Source organism: Rhinoderma darwinii, chromosome 7, assembly GCF_050947455.1.
Source record: "Rhinoderma darwinii isolate aRhiDar2 chromosome 7, aRhiDar2.hap1, whole genome shotgun sequence".
Lineage (NCBI taxonomy): Eukaryota > Metazoa > Chordata > Amphibia > Anura > Rhinodermatidae > Rhinoderma > Rhinoderma darwinii.
In genome coordinates, this window is record NC_134693.1 from 88,673,769 (window position 1) to 88,693,678 (window position 19,910).

The following is a 19,910-nucleotide window of genomic DNA, read 5'->3' on the forward strand; positions in this document are numbered from 1 at the left end:
AATTGGACAAACTGTGTTCCGTGTAATTAATCTACTGAAATACCCAAAAAACATTGTATTCATTGTCATTGTATTTGTAAGTCTATAGTTGATAATTTGCTTCTTGTAGTTGAGCGCACGGCTGGCGTATGGTTTAAACAAGTTGCCACACATCTGAAAGGCCTCATTGCCAACAAAAACAAAGGGCATTGGAGGTCCATCATTCCCAGATGTCATTGGTGAAGGTAATCCAAAGTTCTTCAATATGCTGGAGTCATTTGTTTGGCCAAATGACCCAACATCCACAGCAACAAATCGATATTCTGCATCTGCAATGGCTATAACAATAATGGAAAAGTACTTCTTGTAATTTAAGTACTCCGATCCAGTTCCTGAAGTCTTCTGTTTCCAAATATGTTTTCCATTCATAGCACCAACACAGTTTGGGAATTGCATGACCTCCAAAAACTTGTCTGTAACTTCCATTGCTGGGTAGAGGGATGCGGAATATAGTCATCACGTAGTACATCCCATAAGGCTTGGTATGTGTCCCGCACGATGTATGAAATAGTAGACTTCCCAAGTCTAAATTGAAAATGAAGGGATGAGAAGCTTTCTCCTGTTGCCAAAAACTTTAAAGGAAAAACAGAAATATGAGAAAAATATATAAAACGCAGAATAAAACAATAAAAATTTAAGAAAACACAGTTGAAAGAATCAAACGTGTCATTATAGAAATATTCTTTGTCATTTATAATACATTGCTTTTCCTTCTTGCTGTAATTTCTCTTTGAAGATCTACAGCAAAATAGCACTGCCCATAAAATAAATCATTAAATAATTTTTTTTGTTTTAAAGATTTAAACTTACCACAGGGTAACGATTAGCCGGTCATCTGGTGGAATGCTCTTACGGAAGTGTCTTCTCTCTAAAGTCATTGCGAAACACGCTGCAGGAGATGGTCAAAACTTGAAACACTCATGCGCAGGTAGTCACTAAACTTGTCTGGATGTTCGCAGAGATTACGGTATAAGGTAGAATAAACACCGCTGGTCATCCTTGTCGAAGTTATGGAGTGGACCCAATATCTCCATCGCCGTCTCTCCCTCTCCAAATTTCTCCTCCTCATCCTCAAGATCCACACATCAAAACTGAAAATTAGATAAGCAGGAAACATGTTGAAAGTGCAGAACAGGAAAATCTGGAGCAGAAACAGAATGTACTCTCCTCTGAAAATATCTTGTCCAGACTGAAGTTCTTGGAATTTGTTCTGGTTTTTATAGTCCTTCTAGACAAAACAATACAAACAAACTTATCCGTTACAACGGAGTATAACTGATGGCAAACTGAGAGAAAGTGTCCGTTTTTTTGACGGATCCGTTAAACTGATCAATCAAAAAACAAGATATTTTACATCACGTTGCAATCAGTGTGGCATCCGTCAAGCAGTGAACGAAGCCTAACTGATGCTAAATTTGTAACCTTATGTATTCGTAATAAAAAAACTGTAGTATAAAAATTATACTGCAGTAACTTTAGACTAAAACTATAAAGCTACGCTATGTAAAATTTAGTGAACCAACTTAAAAAAAAAACCTGAATGTCCGTCACTAAGGGCCTGTTCACATCAGCGTTGCTCTTCCATTGGGGGGGGGGGTTCCGTCTGCGGTTTCCGTCGGGTTAACCCCTCAGCGGAAAGGCAAATTGAAACCTTAGCTTCCGTTTCCCTCATGGTTTCCGTCTGTCACCATTGTGACAGGGTTCCGTTGATTTGGACGGAATCAATAGCGAAGTCGACTGGTGACAGACGGAAACCATTAGCTAAGTTTCCGTCACCATTGAGTTTAATGGTGAGGAAAACAGAAGCTGATGTTTACATTTGACATTCCACTGAGGGGTTAACCAGACGGAAACCTCCGACGGAACCCCTCAGCGGAAACTAACGCTGATGTGAATACACCCTAATGCTCCAATATGTCAGGAAAGAAAATGCAGTTGTGCAGGCCCAACGGGAAAATTTCTTCTGTTTCAAAAGGCGATTTATCAAGGCCACAAAATTAGGGAACCAGGAAGGGCCCAAACAGATCTGCTGGAAGCGAGGGTGTCCGTATTATACCAGGACAACACTTTCCCAGCGAAATTCCCCAAATGGCAAAGGTGCAGAGTGTGACCACTGTTTTGATCCCACAGGGGCTTTGCAAATGCAACATAGCGCCAAGAAACCAATTCAGCAAAATCTGCATTCCAAAAGCCAAATGGCGCTCCTTCCCTTCTGAGCCCTACTGTGTGCCAAAACAGCAGATTATGACCACATATGGGGTATTGCCGTACTTGGGAGAAATTGCTTTACAAATGTTGGGGTGCCTATTCTACCTTATTTGTTGAGAGAATTAAAAAATTTGAACTAAAGTTACATCTTATTGGGAAAAAATGTAACTTTTATTTTCACTGCCTAATTCTAATAAAATCGACGAAACACCTGTGGGGTCAAAATGCTCGCTACACCCCTAGATTAATTCCTCAAGGGGTGTAGTATCCCAAATGGAGTCACTTTTTGGTAATTTACACTGTTTTGGTCCCACAGGGGCTTTGAAAATGCGACATGGTGCAGAAAAACCAATCCAGCAAAATCTGTGCTCCAATAGCCAAATGGCGCTTATTCTATACTGAGCCCTGCCATGTGCACAAACTGCAGTTTTTGCCCACATATTTCCATACATCAGAGAAGTTGCTTTACAGGTTTTAGGGGGCTTGTTCTTCTTTATTCCTTGTGGACATTGGTGTTTTTTTTAGCTAAAATTACATCTCATTGGAAAAAAAATTACATTTTTCATTTTCACGTCCAAATTCTAATAAAATCTATGAAACACATGTGGGGTCAAAATGCTCACTAAACCCCTAGATGAATTCCTTGTGGGGTGTAGTTTCCCAAATGGGGTATTTTGGGGGGTGTTTCTTTTGTTTTGGCACCACATGACCTCTTCAAACCTGACATGGTGCCTAAAGTATATTCTAACAAAAAGAAGGCCCCAAAATACACTAGGTGATCCTTTGCATATGAGGCCTGTCAGTCCATTAGCACACTAGGGCCACATGTTGGATATTTCTAAAATGTGCAGAATCAGGGCAATAAATATTGAGTTGCATTTCTCAGGTAAAACCTTCTGTGTTACAGAAAAAAATTGATTAACCCCTTCAGGACACAGCCTGTTTTGGCCTTGTGGAAGCAGGCGATTTTTTCAAATCTGACATGTGTCACTTTATGTGGTAATAGCATGGCAATGCTTATACCTATCCAAGCGATTCAGAAATTGTTTTCTCGTTACATATTGTACTTTACGAATGTGAAAAAATTTGGTCGATAAATTCAGTATTTATTTGTTAAAAACACCAAAATTTAGAGAAAATTTGCAAAAAATTTAATTTTTCTAAATTTGAATGTATCTGCTTGCAAAACAGATAATACCACACAAACTCGTTACAAGTTAACATCCCCCATTTGTCTACTTTATATTTGCATAGTTTTTTGAACGTCCTTTTATTTTTCTAGGACGTTACAAGGCTTAGGGTATGTGCACACACACTAATTACGTCCGTAATTGACGGACGTATTTCGGCCGCAAGTGCCGGACCGAACACAGTGCAGGGAGCCGGGCTCCTAGCATCATACTTATGTACGATGCTAGGAGTCCCTGCCTCGCTGCAGGACAACTGTCCCGTACTTTAATCATGTTTTCAGTACGGGACAGTTGTCCTGCAGCGAGGCAGGGACTCCTAGCATCGTACATAACTATGATGCTAGGAGCCCGGCTCCCTGCACTGTGTTCGGTCCGGTACTTGCGGCCGAAATACGTCCGTCAATTACGGACGTAATTAGTGTGTGTGCACATACCCTTAGATCTTTAGCAGCAATTTCTCACATTTTCAAGAAATTTTCAGAACCTATTTTTTCATGGACCAGTTCAGTTCTGAAGTGGCTTTGAGGGCCTTATATATTAGAAACTCCCCATAAATCACCCCATTTTAAAAACTTCACCCCTCAAAGTATTCAAAACAGCATTCAGAAAGTTTCTTAACCCTTTAGGCATTTCACAGGAATTAAAGCAAAGTAGAGGTGAAATTTACAAATGTAATTTTTTTTGCAGAACTTCATTTGTAATAGAAAAATTTCTGTAACAGAAGGTTTTACATGAGAAACACAACTCAATATTTATTGCCCAGATTCTGCAGTATTTAAAAATATACCACTTGTGGCCCTAGTGTCCCATTGGACTGAAACACCGGTCTCAGAAGCAAAGGAGCACCTAGAGGATTTTGAAGCCTCCTTTTTATTACAATATATTTTAGTGCACATGCTAGCTACGTTCTACGTCTGAAAAGACAGACTGTTTTCAGGAGAAAACAGCTGTGTCGTTTCAGACGTAAAAGCTCCTCCTCGCATTATGCGAGGCGTCTTTGACGCTCGTAAATCTTGAGCTGCTCTTCATTGACTTCAATGAAGAATGGCTGAAATTACGTTGCAAAGAAGTGTCCTGCACTTCTTTGCCGAGGCAGTCATTTTACGCGTCGTCGTTTGACAGCTGTCAAACGACGACGCGTAAATGACAGGTCGTCTGCACAGTATGTCGGCAAACCCATTCAAATGAATGGGCAGATGTTTGCCGACGTATTGTAGCCCTATTTTCAGACGTAAAATGAGGCATAATACGCCTCGTTTACGTCTGAAAATAGGTCGTGTGAACCCAGCCTTAGGCTCCATGTCTGGTTTGAAGATGGTACCTAAACAGCGGAAACCCCCAAAAAGTGACCCCATTTTGGAAACTACACCCCTCAAGGAATTTATCTAGTTGTATAGTGAGCATTTTAAACCCACAGGTTTCTTGCTGAATTTATTGGCGTTAGTCTGTGAAAATGAAAATCTTCTGAAGAAACATAGACATTTTTAATTTTCGCAAGTAATAAAGGAGAAAAAGCACCCCAACATTTGTAAAGGAATTTATCCTGATTACTGCAATACCCCATATGTGGTCATAAACTTATATTTGAACACATTACAGCCCTCAGAAGGGAAGGAGCGCCATTTGGGTTTTGGAGCTCAAATTTTGCTATAATGGTTTTCGGTGCCATGTCGCATTTGCAACGCCCTGGAGGGACCAAAACAGCGGAAACCACCCAAAAGTGACATTCACTATCAGAATCCAAGAGAGCAAATGCCTCTTCAGTGGTATATAACTTGCGTGCCATTTTTTTATGTATTTTTTTTTTTACTTATTTTTTGCAACAGTTTTAATAAAAGTAACAAAGAAAAAGTCCACTAATCCATTGATCAATAAATTTATGGACAACCCTAAGTCCCTGTTCACACTGAGTTTTTTGGCGTGGAAACCGCTCTGCAAAACTCTTAAAAAACCGCCCGAAAATGTCTCCCATTTATTTCAAAGGGAGTTGGACGAGCCTTTTTACCGTGAGCAAAAAAAACGCATCGCGGTAAAAAGAAGCGACATAACCTATCTTGAGGCGGTTTCCGCCTCCAAAACCCCATTTCAATCAGTCAGGAGGGTAAAGAAAACACCTCGACGAGTGTTTTGACGAGTTTTTGCAAAACCACTGTGCAAAAAACACCTGGAGCAGTTTTTGCAGGAGGAATTTTCCTCCTGCAAAAAACTCTGTGTGAACACAGCCTAACAATGAATCAATGTATTTAGAATTTACAGACGTGTCAAATATATGAAGAGATTTATATAAGTAAATGTGTGCATGAGTATATATTACATGTACGTATATATCTATATGATGTTATAGATATATAACATCCCTAATTATAAATTTTTTGTATTAACAAATTTCAAATATATGTCTATATATAATATATATTACGTGTGAATATGTGTATATATATGTGTATGCATATATATATATATATATATATGCACATATATAATATAGACATGTATATATATATATATATATATATATATATACACACACACACACACACACACACACACACACACAGTATATAAATATATATATATATAGCTATAATTTTATATATATATATATATATATATATATATATATATATACACTCACACATTATAAGCCCTAATTGATTATCAATTAACTAATTTATTGCCCTAATCTGAGTACTATCTACCTAAACTATAACTAGCTGCCTAAACTAAACTATCTATGTGGAGGTGTTTTTGTGTTTCACAGTCATTGTGTCTTTATACGAGACACACAGCAGCTGCTCGGCACAGCTTCTTCTCCCCCACTGTCTCAGAACGATCTGGCAGGGAGGGAGGAGAAACATTGTAACAAACAGCACGAAAGTTTGTTGCTGCAACAAACTTTGCTGTGAACACCATGATAGCTTTATCATGGTGATCACGTCATCGGGACCGACACCAATCCGGTCCTGATGTCTTATCTCAGGCCCCATGCACACGACCGTGCCCTCAATCACAGCCCGCGCTTGCGGGCACGGCTGGCCGCTGACTGACAGCCGCATTTTCGGGCCGTGCTCCCATACAAAGTATGGGAGCACGGCCCGCAAAATGCGAAAGAACGGACATGTTCCATAATTCCCGGAACATTTCCACGGCACTGACACCCTTCCGTGGTGCTACGGAAAGGTGTCAGTGTTCAATGAAAGTGAATGGCTCCGTTTTTGCGGACCGCAATTGCGGTCCGCAAAAACGGAGGTTTTTTGCTGTCGTGTGCATGGAGCCTCAGCACTTAGGCTGCTAGTAGCAGCGTGTGCTGAGAGATTCAGAGCACAGGGAGAGCGCTGTGCACTCTGTTCTCACAGCACGTGGATTAACGGGCTGCAGGACAAAAGCCCAGCACGGCAGCCCATTAATCTACGTGGGCTGGTCGTGAAGGGGTTAAATATGAATTTCTGCAAGAATTTTTTTTTGGGTAAATTTCACCTCTACATTGCTTTCATTCTTGTGAGAAGCCTAAAGGGTTAAGAAACTTTCTAAATGCTGTTTTGAATACCTTGAGGGGGTGAAGTTTTTAAAATGGGGTGACTTATGAGGGTTTTTATTGTATAGGCCCCTCAAAGCCACTTCAGAACTGAACTGGCACCTGTAAAAATAGTATTTTTACATTTTCTTGAAAACGGGAGAAATTTCTACTAAAGTTCTAAGCCTTGTAACGTCCTAGACAATGGCGGATTATAATATGGGCGGATCGGGCGGTCGCCCGGGGCCCGAGGCTGCCAGGGTGCCGCGCTGCCCGCTTCCAACTGAATCTGCGTCCGCAGGACGCAGATTCAGTTGGGTTGAATGCTGGAGCCTCGCCCCGGCATTCACTCTGCCGTGAGCGGCTCGGTGCAGGCAGGCGTGATGTAGTGATGTCATCGCGCCTGTCTGCATGGAGTCACTCACAGTACAGTGCAGAGGAGGAGAAGCATCCCCCACCGTCGTGGGAACCGGGATAGGTAAGTAATTATGTTTTCTTTTTTATTAGGTACGTACATATGGGGCATTATACTGTGTCAGCTATGGGGCATTATACTGTGTCAGTAAGGGTATGTTCACACGGCCTATTTACGGACGTAAATCGGGCGTTTTTGCCCCGAATTACGCCCGAAAATAGCGCCTCAATAGCGCTGACAAACATCTGCCCATTGAAAGCAATGGGCAGACGTTTGTCTGTTCACACGAGGCGTATATTTACGCGCCGCTGTCAAATGACGGCGCGTAAATAGACGCCCGCGTAGAAGAAGTGACCTGTCACTTCTTTGGCCGTAATTGGAGCCGCTATTCATTGACTCCAATGAATAGCAGCGCTAATTACGGCAGTAATTGACGCGGCGTTCAAGCGCCTGCATATGCCGGTACGGCTGAAATTACGGGGATGTTTTCAGGCTGAAACATCCCCGTAATTTCAGCCGTTACGGACCCCCGCCGTGTGAACATACCCTTATGGGGAATTATACTGTGTCAGTTATGGGGCATTATACTGTGTCAGCTATGGGGCATTATACTGTGTCAGCTATGGGGCATTATACTGTGTCAGCTATGGGGCATTATACTGTGTCAGCTATGGGGCATTATACTGTGTCACATCTATGGAGGCATGATACTGTGTTGCAGCTATGGAGGCATTAAACTGTGTCGCAGCTATGGAGGCATTATACTGTGTCGCAGCTATGGAGGCATTATACTGTGTCGCAGCTATGGGGCATTATACTGTGTCAGCTATGGTGCATTATACTGTGTCACATCTATGGGGCATTATACTGTGTCAGCTATGGGGCATTATACTGTGTCACATCTATGGAGGCATTATACTGTGTTGCAGCTATGGAGGCATTATACTGTGTCGCAGCTATGGGGAATTATACTGTGTCATAGCTATTATACTGTGTCACATCTATGGAGGCATTATACTGTGTCGCAGCTATGGAGGCATTATACTGTGTCGCAGCTATGGAGGCATTATACTGTGTCGCAGCTATGGAGGCATTATACTGTGTCGCAGCTATGGGGGCATTATACTGTGTTGCAGCTATGGGGAATTATACTGTGTCGTAGCTATGGAGGCATTATACTGTGTCGCAGCTATGGAGGCATTATACTGTGTCGCAGCTATGGAGGCATTATACTGTGTCGCAGCTATGGGGGCATTATACTGTATTGCAACTATGGGGGCATTATACTGTGTCATAGCTATGGGGGCATTATACTGTGTCACATCTATGGAGGCATTATACTGTGTCGCAGCTATGGGGAATTATACTGTGTCGCAGCTATGGAGGCATTATACTGTGTCGCAGCTATGGAGGCATTATACTGTGTCGCCGCTATGGAGGCATTATACTGTGTCGCAGCTATGGAGGCATTATACTGTGTCGCAGCTATGGGGGCATTATACTGTGTTGCAGCTATGGGGGCATTATACTGTGTCATATCTATGGGGGCATTATACAGTGTCGCAGCTATGGAGGCATTATACTGTGTCGCAGCTATGGAGGCATTATACTGTGTCGCAGCTATGGAGGCATTATACTGTGTCGCAGCTATGGGGGCATTATACTGTGTTGCAGCTATGGGGAATTATACTGTGTCGTAGCTATGGAGGCATTATACTGTGTCGCAGCTATGGAGGCATTATACTGTGTCGCAGCTATGGAGGCATTATACTGTGTCGCAGCTATGGGGGCATTATACTGTGTCGCAGCTATGGGGAATTATACTGTGTCACATCTATGGAGGCATTATACTGTGTCGCAGCTATGGGGAATTATACTGTGTCGCAGCTATGGGGGCATTATACTGTGTCGCAGCTATGGAGGCATTATACTGTGTCGCAGCTATGGGGGCATTATACTGTGTCATAGCTATGGGGGCATTATACTGTGTCACATCTATGGAGGCATTATACTGTGTCGCAGCTATGGGGAATTATACTGTGTCGCAGCTATGGAGGCATTATACTGTGTCGCAGCTATGGAGGCATTATACTGTGTCGCAGCTAAGGGGGTATAAGGGTATGTTCACACGGCCAAATTTCAGACGTATACGAGGCGTATTATGCCTCGTTTTACGTCTGAAAATAGGGCTGCAATACGTCGGCAAACATCTGCCCATTCATTTGAATGGGTTTGCCGACGTACTGTGCAGACGACCTGTTATTTACGAGTCGTCGTTTGACAGCTGTCAAACGACGACCCGTAAATTTACTGCCTCGGCAAAGAAGTGCAGGGCACTTCTTTGCCACGTAATTTGAGCCGTTCTTCATTGAAATCAATGAAGCACGGCTCAAGGTTTACGAGCGTCTCAGACGCCTCGTAAATTACGAGGAGCTTTTACGTGTGAAACGAGGCAGCTGTTAACAGTCTGTCTTTTCACACGTAACTGCCTCTCAGCGTGTGAACATACCCTTATACTGTGTTGCAGCTATGGGGGCATTATACTGTGCCATAGCTATGGGGGCATTATACAGTGTTGCAGCTATGGAGGCATTATACTGTGTCGCAGCTATGGGGATATTATACTGTGTCGCAGCTATGGAGGCAATATACCATGTAGCAGCTATGGAGATATTATACTGTGTCGTAGCTATGGGGGCATTATACTGTGTCGCAGCTATGAAGGGCATTATACTGTGGGGGCAGCTACGGGGGACATTATACTGAGCAATTACAAGAGCTGCAGGTCCAAGGGGGGAGACGCTGTGTAGCACAATATACAAGGGGGGATTGTTGTATAGCACTATATAGAAGGGAGTGCTGTGTATCACTATATCTAAGGGGGATTGCTGTGTAGCACTATATACAAGAGGGGGAGGGCTATGTGACGCTATTTACAGAGGGGGAGGACTGTATAGCGCTATTTACAGGGGGCTGTGTGTGGTGCTATCTACAGTGTTTGACACAATTATATTCAGGGGCGCAGTCTATGGTGCTATAATATTTAGGGGCACAGTGTTTGTACTATTTTATTCAGGGGCTCAGTGTTTGGTGCTATTATATTTAGGGGCACAGTGTGTGGCACCATGATAATATTATCTTTGTTTATAGGTGTGGAAATGTTGGAAAAGTGAGGAGCCAAAGACATCTGAGTGGCAAATTCTGCAGAAATTGGTCATGGCCGGGAAAAGTCGTCATGAAGTCTGGACTGGATGGAGAAAAGGAAAAAAACTACGTCGTCACCTGTGAGTCACTAGATTTATAGACAATCTGTCATCTCTACTGACATGTTTATTATATGAAATCCTTGTATTTCACAAAGTCTTTGTGCAGTCCAGGACTGATAGACAAATAAGGGTATGTTCACACGGCCTATTTACGGACGTAATTCGGGCGTTTTTGCCTCGAATTACGCCCGAAAATAGCGCCTCAATAGCGCTGACAAACATCTGCCCATTGAAAGCAATGGGCAGACGTTTGTCTGTTCACACGAGGCGTATATTTACGCGCCGCTGTCAAATGACGGTGCGTAAATAGACGCCCGCGTCAAAGAAGTGACCTGTCACTTCTTTGGCCGTAATTGGAGCCGTTATTCATTGACTCCAATGAATAGCAGCGCTAATTACGGCCGTAATGGACGCAGTGTTCAAGCGCCTGCACATGCCGTTACGGCTGAAATTACGGGGATGTTTTCAGGCTGAAACATCCCCGTAATTTCAGCCGTAACGGACGCCCTCGTGTGAACATACCCTAAGTGTTACTATTCCCCTTGTCAGGAGAATGTGTCCCTACATACTGTCAGCGATGGTTGGAGACTGTCAGTATGTGGGGACACAGCCTTTTGACAAGGGGAGTAGTAACACCCATTTGTTAATGTCTGGACAAAAAGGAAGTGTTAACAATAGTTACAGGGCGGCGGTGGAGAAGGGGGGCCCAACTATGGGTAACAGCCCAGGGCCTATGGTCTACTTAATCCGCCACTGGTCCTAGAAAAATAAAAGGATGTTCAAAAAAAGATGCCAATCTAGACATATGGTAAATGTTAATTAGCATTTATTTAGTGTGGTATTACTATCTGTCTTAGCGCGCAAAAAGTCCACGTGTCATCGGCATATTATGCGTGGCTGCGAGATTTTCGCACAGCCGCCATCATTATGACACTCTGTTTTTATGTTTGTAAGGGTATGTGCACACGCTAGCTTCCTTTTATGTCTGAAAAGACAGACTGTTTTCAGGAGAAAACAGCTGTGTCGTTTCAGACGTAAAAGCTCCTCCTCGCATTATGCGAGGCGTCTTTGACGCTCGTAAATCTTGAGCTGCTCTTCATTGACTTCAATGAAGAATGGCTGAAATTACGTTGCAAAGAAGTGTCCTGCACTTCTTTGCCGAGGCAGTCATTTTACGCGTCGTCGTTTGACAGCTGTCAAACGACGACGCATAAATGACAGGTTGTCTGCACAGTACGTCGGCAAACCCATTCAAATGAATGGGCAGATGTTTGCCGACGTATTGTAGCCCTATTTTCAGACGTAAAACGAGGCATAATACGCCTCGTTTATGTCTGAAAATAGGTCGTGTGAACCCAGCCTAAACAGAAAAGCACGTGGTGCTTTTCTGTTTTCATTCATAGTTTTGACTACTGTAGCGCTCATCACGCGCGGCACACGGAAGTGCGCCCGTGTGCCGTGCGCAGTTTTCAGAAAAGATTCAGAGATGTCAGGATTCTGAATACACATGACGTCCAGGCTGGAGGTAATGTATATTCATTATCAGGACACTTGATTAACGTTAATGTCTGTGTATGTGGCTGCACATCATGTTCTAGTAAGAACGCGATGCTGCTGTGTAAATGAATGAAGAGGAGTGTATGACGCTGACTGGTCACTGATTGGTCAGCGTCATACACTCTGTACAACGCCCACTTGGTTGAAAGTAAAAACACGCCCACTTAGCTATTAAGAAACTCATTAGCATAAAGCTAAAAATCGCTAATAAAGTGGTTTAAAATAGATCGGTTTTCTAAATAAAAAGCATTACTGTCACCTACATTATAGCGCCGATCTCCTTATGTAGGAGACAGGGCACTAATAATGTGGTGACAGAGCCTCTTTAATGTATGGACCAAAATTTGCCACAAACTTAGAGTACAATGTGTCACGAGAAAATAATCTCAGAATTGCTTGGATAGGTAAAAGCATTCCAAAGTTACCACATAAAGTGACACATGTCATAATAAAGCTCCGTCAGGAAGGTTAAAAGTGGCTGCAGCGAGAAGGGATTAAAAACCAACACTGAGCGTGACCTAGCGTCTTCCCAGCTACTCCCTCCTTACAGGTGTTGTGGCCCTAATATTAGCAATGCCGCCAAATTCTTTCAAAGAAAATGAGCTGATCCTCCTATAAAGCCCCATTTCACCACTACATCACGTTCTGTCAAGTCACTGGTTCCATTAGCTACTATCGCCACCTAGTGATACAACATCACTGCACACCCTCACTCGGCTGACGTCACTTAGCCGGGTCACTCTAGCGCAAGTGTCAAGACTCTATGGTAGTAAATAAGACCCAGAAGCTTATGTACGGAAGTGCGCCATGCCACGCCGGAAATTGTTGGTGATTGGTGTCGGAGCCGCTTATGGAAGTCACACGTGTGGTCTGTATCGCTGTGTAGAGGGGAGAACATGTCCGCGGCGCTACTCAGGAAAGGACTGGAGATACTGGGCCCTGTTTCCAGGGGTGAGAATTGTTTGTATGTGGAGAGCAGCCTAGCGACGGCACATAACTGCCCTGATCTATACTGGGGTATATAGCACCGATCTGCGACCTGTTCTCCAGTTAATATGAAACTGCAATTCACAGCATACCATATTATCTGCAAGAGAGCATGCTGGGATTTGTGTCTCCGCAGCACTTGTGACACTACATCATTGTTATATTGGACTTATTTTTGTATTACATTGGTTTCGTTTAACCATGCTATACGGCTACATTCACACGACAGTGAAAAACGGCCGATCTTTGAACGGTCGTCAATGATTTTCTATGGGTGTATTTACACTGCCGTTTTTTAACGGCCCGTGAATATTGGCCGTCAAAAAAATAGGACATGTCCTATGTTTGGCCGTTTAGACGGCCCACATAGAAGTCAATGGCTCCATTTTTAACCGCTGTGAATACATGTAAGGGTCTGTTCACATTGCTGTTCATTTCCGTTCCGGGGTTCCGTCTGAGGTTTCTGTCGGGTGAACCCCGCAACGGAAACCTCCGATGGAACCCTGGAATGGAAACGAACGGTGATGTGAACAGGCCCTAACAGCCGTTAAAAACGGATCTATCACATGGTGGTTCAAGAGGCAAGGGAATTATTGGTTCCCTTGTTGGCTATTGGCGGCGTGATGACACATACTCACCGATGCAGCGCCGTCCTCTATAGGTGTGGTCTCTAGTCTCACGGGTTCTGCGAAGGTGACAAGAGGATGTCATCGCGCTGCCTTCGCAGAACTCGTGAAGACCAAAGACCCCATATGAAGTAGGCAGCGCTGCATCAGTGAGCGTGTAGGGCATTCAGGCGGAATTATATGTCGGGTATTGTGCTCACTACAAGGGTAGTGTGGCGCTAGTACAGGGGGCATTGTTGTCAACTGCAGCAAATTTTACGGGGCTGTCCTAAGTTTAGGCTCTGTTCACATCTGCGTCGGGGTCCCGTTCTGACTTTCCGCCGGAGGTTTCTGTCAGAACGGGACCCTGAGCAGACACAAACTGACACCGACAGAAACCAGAGGTTTCCGTTTCCATCACCATTAATTTCCGTGGTTTCCGTTTGTCTCTTTTGTGCACCGGATCCATCGTTTTGCCGGAAGCAATAGCTTATTCGGTGCACAAAACAGACAAACGGAAACCACCGTCTCCGTTGAAATCGATGGTGATGGAAATGGAAACCTCTGGTGTCGGTTTGTGTCTGCTCAGGGTGGCTTTCTGACGGAAACCTCAGACTGAACGTCAGAAAGGGACCCCGACGCAGATGTGAACAGAGCTATACAGAACCAGTACCGGAAGATTACTACAGGGAGGGGGTGGTGCCTTCTCCGGAGAGATGTGTGTGTGTGTGTGGCATCATCTACAGGGGGACTGTATAACAATCATGACAATGACCTTCTTTTTGTTGTTTTCAGGGGGTTGGGACAAAAAAGCCTGACAAATGAAATTCAGTTTTTTTTAATGGCCATGCAAAACGGATATCAAATAGATAGATTGTGAAAGTGATTTAAAGGAACAGTGTCATCACAAATAATTTTTTTATATGTTAAAGATGTTAGTGCTTTAATAAAAACGTTTATATTCATTTGTGTGTTTGTGTTTTACTGTTTCTTATTTTTACACTTTTTCTTCCCTATGGGGGCTGCCATTTTTTGTTCCATTTCTGTGTGTGTCGATTAACGACACACACAGACATGGAATACGGCAGCCACAGTCCCATAGGGACTGTGAACGGCTCCCGTCCCATTGACTGCCGTGTACGGCGTCTGTGTGGGAACTGCGCATGCGCCGCTCCCACACAGTCCTATTCGAAATTGGCGCCGTCCGGCGCCATTTTCCTGTGGACCGGAAGTCGCGGCCGGACAGTAATATTACTACTTCCGGTCGCGGCTTCCGGACTTGTGCACATGGAACAGCGGCAGCAAACGGAGCGGACGGGCCGGAGGGAGCCGCGGCGGCAGGAGCAGGTAAGATATTTCAATGTATGTTAGTGTTTGTGTGTGTTTACTACTGTATGTAAACCTACTACACTGTGGGTTACCTCAAAAAATGGCGACACACAGTGTAGGAGGTTAAACCTTTCAAACCCCTCGTTTATCCCGGCACTAGCCAGGATAAAGGAGGGGGGGATGCTGAGAGCTCACTAGAGCGAGGGCTTTTAACGCAATGCTGCAATTTTGGGAACTAGCTCCATCTAGTGACCAAAAATGGGTAGTATTATAAATTAGAAAAAATTTATAATATTTCCTGACTCGCGAAAAAAATAAAAAAAATTTGAACAATGTTTAATCACCCACACACTAAATGTTTAATTTTTAAAAAAAAAACATGTTTTTCTGGCAACACATTCCCTTTAAATGTTTAGATTCATTTTGTGCACCGTCCAACTTGGTTGTTTTGTAGTGAATAAGAAAGTCATTGACCCTTTAAGGCTCTATTCACACGACCGGGTCCGAGTGTCGATCGATAAAAACGTCAGTTTTTCTCGGCCGTTTTGCATCCGTTCCGGGCCAAGTTTTTCGGGCCAACGGACGATTTTGACCCGTTTTGCATCCTTCTTTTTTTTTTTTTTTTTTTTTTTTCCCTGTCCGTTTTAAAATTGGATGAATTTCATTTGTACATTTTTTTCAACACACTGCCCTCTGTAGATAATGCCCCACGCTGCCCTCTGTAGATAATGCCCACGCTGCCCTCTGTAGATAATGCCACACAGACACCCTTGTACATAGTCACCCCCAATAGATAGCACCCCCCCCTACTTTCCTGTAGAGGACGGCTCCAGGAGACGTCCCTCACTTCACTGTCCATATATGTTCCGTTTTAGTTAAACTGTTAGTGTATAAATGATTAAACATTGTTATAATTTTTTTTTTATTTTTTCACAAGTCAGGAAATATTATAAATTAGATTCTAATTTATAACATTTCCCTGTGCTGATCACTTGAGGGAGCAATTCCCAAAATTTCAGCATTTGCATGTGGTAAAGCAACCACATTGCTTTATGCTGCAAATTTGGTGTAAACACACACGCTCTAGTGAGCTCACAGAATCTCCCCCTCACTTATCCTGGCTAGTGCCAGGAGAAAGGAGGGGATTGAATGTTCAAGCCTCCTACACTGTGCCGCCATTTTTTGAGCGAATACAGTGTAGTAGGCTTACATACAGTGGTAATCACACACTAAAACACGTACATACACAGACATAACTTACCTGCTTCTGCTGCCGCCGCTCCCTCCGGTCCGTACGCTCTGTCTGCTCCCTCCGCTCCTAGTGCTTGCTTCAGAACACATGTCCGGAAGCTGCAACCGGAAGTAGTCATCTTACTGTCCGGCCGCGGCTTCCGGTCCACAAGAAAATGGCGCCTGATGGCGCTCGGTCGAAGACCTTCCATTTGGACTGTGTGGGAGCGGCGCATGCGCCGTTCCCACGCAGACGGCGTACACCATAGTGAATGCGAACGGTTCCCGTTCGCATTCTCTATGAGGATGTATGTGCCGTATTCCATCTCTGTATGTGTCGTTAATCGACATACAGAGATGAAGAAAAAAAATGGCAGCCCCCATAGTGAAGAAAAAGTTTGAAAAAATAAAAGCAAAACACAAACACACAAATAAATATTTTTAAAAAAAAATAAAACACGAACAGCAAATTGATCTAAAAATTATTTTTTTCGCGGCACCCTTCCTTTAAGTGCTGCATGGCGCTACACCGCGGCGGCGGCTAACTGTGCAGCGTGTCTGCCCAGCTCTCTGTGTTGCCGATCAGCGGCCCATCGACAATGTCCTCTGGGCTGCCATGTACGGAAGCCTATGAGGACCAGGAAAAAAATCAACACGTTAAAAAAAAATAAAAAAAAGTTCCAGATCTTAGAATATGGCGATGCAAAATGTGCAGTGTTCCAAAAGCGGATTAAATTGGGCACCATTTAGCAGTGTGACACTGCCCACACATCTATGAATTATTTATTTACCACATTATTATGCCCTGATGTACTTCAGAGTTTACATATGCCCCCACATTATAAACTGAAATACCAGCAAAACGCCAAACAGAACTACTACCAAGCTGAATCGCTGCTCCCTCCCTTCTCAGCCCTGCAGCGTGCCCAACAGCAGTTTACGTCCACCGATATGGCATCACCATAGCCGGGAGAACCCGGTTAATATTTTAAGGTATTTGTCTTCAGTGGCACAAACTGGGCATAATTTATAGTGCTCTGAAATGGTAAATCAGTGGAAAATTAAAATTTTCGCTCTGCACCATCCGCTGCGCATTAACCTCTTTGCGCACCACGACATAGCATGTTGTGTTGTGGGGGGGTAATATATGGAGCGGGCTCACGCTCTGAGCCAGTGCCATACGCTGTCCGCTGTGTATTACAGCTGACACGCATGACTAACGGTCAGGAACAGCGGTCGCGCTGTTACAGGAGAGTGTAAAAATGACAATATACTGCAATACATTAATATTGCAGTGTATTGTACCAGCTATCTACTGATTGCTGGTCCAAGTCCCTTATAGGGACTAATAAAATATATATTAAAAAAAAAGTTAATAATTATTAGTTGAAAAAATATTTCAAGTACAAAAAAAAACCTTTTCACTTTTTTTTGGTCTAAAGTGATGTAAAAATGTAAAAAAAAAAAGCCACTAAATTGGTATCGCTGTGTCTATAAAGTCCAAACTATTACAATATACCATTATTTAACTCGCAAGGTAAACGCGGGGAGGGAAAAAGAAAATTCAAAAAATGGTTGTCCGGAAAGGGTTAATTACTTTCTAATGAAAAAACCATTTATGACTATGTGGGGTATTGCCATACTCGATAGAAATTGCTTTACAAATGTTGGGGTGCTTTTTCCTCCTTTATCCTTTGTGAAATTGAAAAAATGCAACATTTTAGTGGAAATAATGTTGATATTCATTTTCACTGCCTAATTCTAATTCTGCAAAAAACCTGTGGGGTCTAAATGCTCACTATACCCCTAGATCGATTCCTTCAGTTTTGTAGTTTCCCAAATGGGTTAACTTTTGGGTGGTTTTCACTGCTTTGGCCTTTCAGAGGCTTTGCAAATGCGACATGGCATCCGAAAACCAATTCAGCTAAATTTGAGCTCCAAAAGCCAAATAGCGCTCCTTCATTTGCAAGACCCGCTGTGGGTCCAAACTGCAATTTATTACCACATATGGCATATTTATGTAATCGGGAGATATTGTTTTACAAATGTTGGGGTGCTTTTTCTCCTTTTATTCCTTGTAAAAATTAAAAATGGCTAAGTTTTTTTCAGAGAAAGGGGTGTAGTTTCCAAAATGGGGTAATTTTTGGGGGGGTTTCCACTATTTTGGACCCTCCGGTGCATTGAAAACGCGACACGGCACTGAAAACTGTTCCAGCAAAATCAAAAATCCAAATGGTGCTCTGTCCCTTCTGAGCCCTGCTGTGGGTCCAAACAGCAGTTCATTACCACATATGGGCAGTGGCGGATTATCATTAGGGCGGTTCGGGTGGCTGCCCGGGGCCAAAGGCTCCCAGGGGGCCCGAACCCCCTCATGCCCGGTGGCGTCGCTAGCACCAAAGGGAGCCCCGGTGCCAGGACCGCACCTGTCATGAGGCGAAGTGAGCTTCGCTCCTACTTAGCAGCCATGGTCTGTACTGAAACTCCCCCTCCAGCCCCCCTTCCCTGCTCTACAAATCTCTCCTCCTGCTGCTAGCAGTCAGGACATGGGGGAGGGGAGGCTGTTTGCGGGCTCTGTCGGGCTGTGAGCAGAAGAAACGCTGAGTGAAGGCTCCCACCACATCAACCTGCTGAACGGCCCTTCACAAATATCCTACATAAAAGGTAAGTGCATGTGTGTTTACAATGTGTACTTTATATGTGTATAATGTGCATACTCATGTGTGTCTGCGATGTGTACATGTGTGTGTATATATATCGTGTGTGTGTGTGTGTGTGTATATATATATATATATATATATCTCTGCAGAAAAAAGCACCATTTCCTGTATTTTTACTGCAGAAAATGGTGCGTATTTTGCGGCGTTTTTCTCAATGTTGGGGGATGGTGACATCTCCTCTGAAAAAACGCAGCAATTCTGTCCATTTTCCGCAGCAGGAATTGACATGCTGCAGTACGAGAAATACGCACCGCAGGACAAAATGTCTGGTCGGAAATTTTACGCAGCGTCTGGATGAGATTTGGTAAATTCACTCACTTTGCCACTACTGTATTTTGCGTATTTTCCTGGCGGAAAAGACGCAGCAATTCTGTTAAGTGTGGAGAAGCCCTAATACAGTAGCAGCACAGTAGATTAGATGTGAACAATTCTCATCCACACGCTGCGTAAATAAGTGGGGAAAAGAAGCTCAGAAATTGACCTGCGGTGCAGTTTTTATTCCGCAGCATGTCAATTGTATTTGTGTAAATACTACTCATTTGTTTTGGGTTTTCCCCCATTTAATTCAATGGGGAGGTAAAACCCGCAACAAATAACAGATGTTATGTAAAAACGCAATTTGGAAAAAATAAAAATCTTCTACTTGCCCATAATTCTGTTTCTTGGTCCGGGCCGGCCTGCTGTGATGACGTTTCACCCCATGTGACCGCTGCAGCCAATCGCAGACTTCAGCAGTCATATGGGATAAAATGACAGCGACGCTGTGTAGCACTATATACAAGGGGGGAGCGCTGTGTGGCACTATATATAAGGAAGGGAGCACTGTGTGGCACTATATACAAGGGGGAGGCCT

General features: G+C 43.5%; 1 protein-coding gene and 2 long non-coding RNA genes across 4 annotated transcripts in view; 2 read left to right on the forward strand and 1 right to left on the reverse strand.

Moving 5' to 3' along the window:
- LOC142658009 (uncharacterized) overlaps positions 1-598 on the forward strand; it is a 29,411-nt gene extending 28,813 nt beyond the window's left edge. The window contains exon 4 of the long non-coding RNA XR_012850014.1: positions 110-598. This is a non-coding gene — a long non-coding RNA (uncharacterized LOC142658009). The remainder of the gene's footprint in view (positions 1-109) is intronic.
- On the reverse strand, positions 1-13,141 carry LOC142658008 (uncharacterized). Its single transcript, XR_012850013.1, has 3 exons — positions 12,738-13,141; positions 850-1,130; positions 1-611 (listed from the first exon to the last, which is right to left on the reverse strand). It is a non-coding gene; the product is annotated as an uncharacterized LOC142658008 (long non-coding RNA).
- The window catches only part of LOC142658007 (active regulator of SIRT1-like), a 21,908-nt gene continuing 12,584 nt past the window's right edge, over positions 10,587-19,910 (forward strand). The window contains exon 1 of one of the 2 annotated variants that reach the window (XM_075833649.1): positions 10,587-10,650. In XM_075833649.1, coding sequence (XP_075689764.1) covers positions 10,602-10,650 — 49 coding nt within the window. In that variant the 5' untranslated portion in view covers positions 10,587-10,601. Of the gene's footprint in view, positions 10,651-12,930; positions 13,141-19,910 lie in introns of those variants that run through there. The other variant, XM_075833648.1, reaches the window with a different exon arrangement.